A 3,811-nucleotide genomic window follows, 5' to 3' on the forward strand; every position below is an offset into this window, starting at 1 on the left:
TGAATGGTGGAGAGGGGCGGGGAGAGACAGAGAAAGAGAGAAAGAGAAGAGGATTAATAAGAGGCTGCCCCTCAGTGTGCCTTCCGCCTTCCGCTGCGTCATCGTCCGCTGATCCGTGGACGCTGCAGTTTCGCTCTTGCCGTGTTTCACCTCATCCTTCGCACTCTTGTCGGTCCAGCCTTGCCATTATTCTTCATCTTATTCATCTGTTGGCCTTTTTTCGTCTGCTTTCAACCCAACGCTTCTGCCCGAAGCCCCGCCCCCTGGCGACTGTGCGTGTGTTTCACGTCGTGAGTGGCCGACCGTGCTGCAATCAGCTATCAGCTTGGCTTGCTCTCCCAAGCCTTTCTGGGATTTTCTCGCCTAAGCTTATCTTGCGGCATTCTGTTTATCGCTTGCATCAAACATAATTTCAGTGTTTTGATTTTTGATTTCCCCAATCATCCATCTCACCCAGCAGGCGCGGTGTCTGTTCCTGCTGATCGCGCAAACAGCGTCCTGTTGGTGCGCCATCCAAAACCTGTATCGGCACAAGTCAGCAACAGAACGGTTTCTGTCTCTCCTAATGACCCATTCATCAAGACATCGCTCAGACTCCCCAGGGAGCAGGCGGCTTTACGACCCCATGCGTGCATCCACGGGAACCGTGTCGACCGACGTATACGCGTCTCCCACAAGTTATCACAGCCATGATGGTCTTCTGTCAGCAAAAACCGCAGAACGACGAGGCGGGTTTTTTACAGCTGACACGCGAGACCATGTGGATGTTCGGCCAATTTCAACGACTACCTATCGGGATGCCAACCATGCCACAAAATCCAGGACTGAATACGCAGTTCGTCCCCGAAGCCATACGGCCGTCGACTCTAAACGGAATCCATTAAGTCTAGTGATCCCATCTACATCAAGTCGTTCTGGAGGCACAGTATCCGCATACGATAGATCCACAAGTCCCTTGCCTCCTCGGGCTTCATATAGTCGCGAAGACCCCGAGCGCTATATCACACCGTCAAGCTCAGGCCGTGCACAAAGGCGCGTCTACAGCTCGGACTATACGAGCGATAGTGGCTATCTAGAACCTCCCGATCATGCCAGAGGACATCGGGACCAGTCTTATCGAATTTATCGTCCGGGAGGCGTATCACACTACCCTGCCTACGGAGATCCTAGAAAATGGGACGACTCTAGATACTACGATGCGTACTCTTACACAAACGCACGAGAGACATTCGAGAAGGAATCAGCAGCACGGAGCTCACAGCGCACATCCCGTCGCACAGGCCGTCCTTTAAGCATGACAGCCACCGAATTGGCTACTCAATCTTCATATGGGAGAGACTCGCGGAGACCACCACCATCCCAACGTGGATTCGATCGGCTCCCAGGTGAAGATCGCCTTCGTATAACCAGTGGCAGGGATTACCCTGACAGTGAAATAACCAATCGAGAGACACGGAAACTCACCTACCCGCGTGCTCCCGTCCTCCACCAAGATCGGGAAGATGGATACTACTCCTATACAGACGACCAAAAAGACTCCCGGCGCCACCGCCACCGTCCTCGGCATCGAGACTCCCTTAGACATGCTGAGAAATTGCTTACACCAGTAATCACTGGGCTAGCAAGTCTCGGGCTAGCAAGCGGCTATTCTGACGATGGGCGAGACGCTGAGCGGTTTTCCAGATCGGAGAAATATCGCTCTCGGGAATCCGAATACGGACATGATCGTGATAAGGATTATGATCGTGACCACAGAGATAAGGGGAGAGACAAGGCATTGCCAGGGGATGAGCGTGAACGCCAATATCGTCATCATAGAGAGCGGTCTCAACGACGCGATCACTCGTCAGACTACTCCAGCTCTGAATTAGACACACGAACACCACGGAGGGAAAAGTCCTCTTCACGAAAACATCATGACTCTGGCGATTCGGATAAAGGTACCAAACAACGCAGCAAAGACGAGTCTTTGAAGGTCCGTAGCTCGCGTAGAGACGATATCTCTGAGGTATTTAGCAGACGGTCTGTAGCTGAGGACGGAAGCGAAGAACGCCCACGCAAGCCGGTGACGGTGGAGCCACCTGTGGCAAAAGAACCAGAAGCACCACCCAAAAGTATTCTGAAAGCACCTCGAGAAAAGTTTCCAGAAGAGGACAATCCAATCCGGGAAGGGGTAGCGCCACTGAAAGACGCACACAAAAAAGGCATTCCACCTGGAGCACGATGGACGAAAATCGATCGACGATTAGTAAACCCGGCGGCGCTTGAACTCGGCCACGAGCGATTCGAAGAGAGGTCAGAGTACGTGATCGTACTGCGTGTGTTGACAAAAGAGGAAATTCAGGCTTATGCAGTGAAGACTCAAGAAATTCGAGGTAAGACTTACATCCATTTTGATATTTCTACTCTAACACCAAGGGCTTTAGATGAGCGCTACAAAGCTGCCAAGGAAGAGCGCCTTAAAGCTCGAGAAGAGAGACATCGTAACGGCAAAAACGATAGTTCTTCTTCTGATGACGAGGATGAGGAGGACGAACCAGCTCCGTTGGCAATCGAGGGAGCCCCAGCAGAAGACGACTTTCCTGTTCCACGAGATAAGGACCGGCTTACGAATAAGCCAGTAGCAGAAGCGGCGAAGGCTCAGCGATAAATTTTGCATCTGGCACTGGGATAATCTGCTGCAATTTCAGTCACCTGGCTTGATATTCTAGTTGTATTTTGATTATTTGCTGGATTTATGTTTACATTTACACTCTATGGTAGAGATAGGCCAGATCCGCCTTTAATACATAGTTACAGTATCGATTTATCAACGTGTCTAACAATGTATATCAACTGTGCAAACTCGGTGACCGGTGAATGCACTTCCGATCGTTGATAGCACTGAGTTTACCCTAGAGTGGAATTTCACAATCTGTGCAGGTCCCAATGCATAAATTCGGTATGCAGAGTGATGGAGTATGACAAAATATGGATGTCCGAGCTCTATTCTGTAGCAATCAATTAAATAACGCGGGACGAACGATATTGAAATGCACGCATTATTATCATTATTAATCTGTTCTACTTGGATTCAGAGTATCTAAGTCAGAAATATGTAAAGTTTTTACATTCTTTTTCATTTGAATGATTGCTTGTTTTTGTCGACTAATTGCTAGTCTTTCTATGTATGTGAATTAACTGATGGGCTGTTGGGACTTTCAGATGTTGCTGGGATTTGTACGCAACAAGTGGCGAGTCGTAGTGATGATATCATGAAAATAACGTAAAGGCTACTACTTTAGCTGGGATCGGAGTAAAATTTGGAGATGCTCATAGGGAATGTAACCTCTATTTTCGTTCTGGTTATATAACATGTATGCCGGGCTGTCAGCGGGGACTTTACTGTCTTGTCAGGCACCTGACATTGCACAGTAATTCACGAAATAGAATCAATTGGACCGAAGGACAGTCATTCCTACCAATGACATCAGTACATATGCTCGAATCTTGTGACTAAATGCAGAGTATCCACAGCATTACAAATGCAGCCAAAGATTACATCAGATAGTTAACTAAAATAGTGCCTCCTGACAACCATTATATCCGCCAAGCGGAAATTTGCCTAGACACACTTTGTTTCTTACACTTCGGCGCTTAAAGAGTATGTATCTGACTACTTTCGACGTATCATAGGCGTTTGCCGACCCATCCCTTGTGTTAATAAAGCCATCAATGTTTCTAGTACTAGGGCTATTATATTTTCTTTTTCATTCTGTCCTTGTTCTCAGGACATCAGGCGGTCACCATGCATATACCGTCTGCACTAATT

General features: G+C 48.3%; 1 protein-coding gene across 1 annotated transcript; it reads left to right on the top strand.

The window, feature by feature from the left end:
• Positions 1–565: 565 nt before the first annotated feature.
• On the top strand, positions 566–2,650 carry BGW36DRAFT_290029 (uncharacterized protein; the record flags this gene model as incomplete). The annotated part of the gene is made up of 2 exons (XM_046210726.1): positions 566–2,375; positions 2,427–2,650. The coding sequence occupies 2 exons, from the start codon at positions 566–568 to the stop codon at positions 2,648–2,650; spliced, it is 2,034 nt and encodes a 677-aa protein (XP_046075106.1).
• Positions 2,651–3,811: the final 1,161 nt, after the last annotated feature.

The sequence above is a fragment of the Talaromyces proteolyticus genome (genome assembly GCF_021365285.1).
Source record: "Talaromyces proteolyticus strain PMI_201 chromosome Unknown BGW36scaffold_3, whole genome shotgun sequence".
Classification (NCBI taxonomy): Eukaryota; Fungi; Ascomycota; class Eurotiomycetes; order Eurotiales; family Trichocomaceae; genus Talaromyces; species Talaromyces proteolyticus.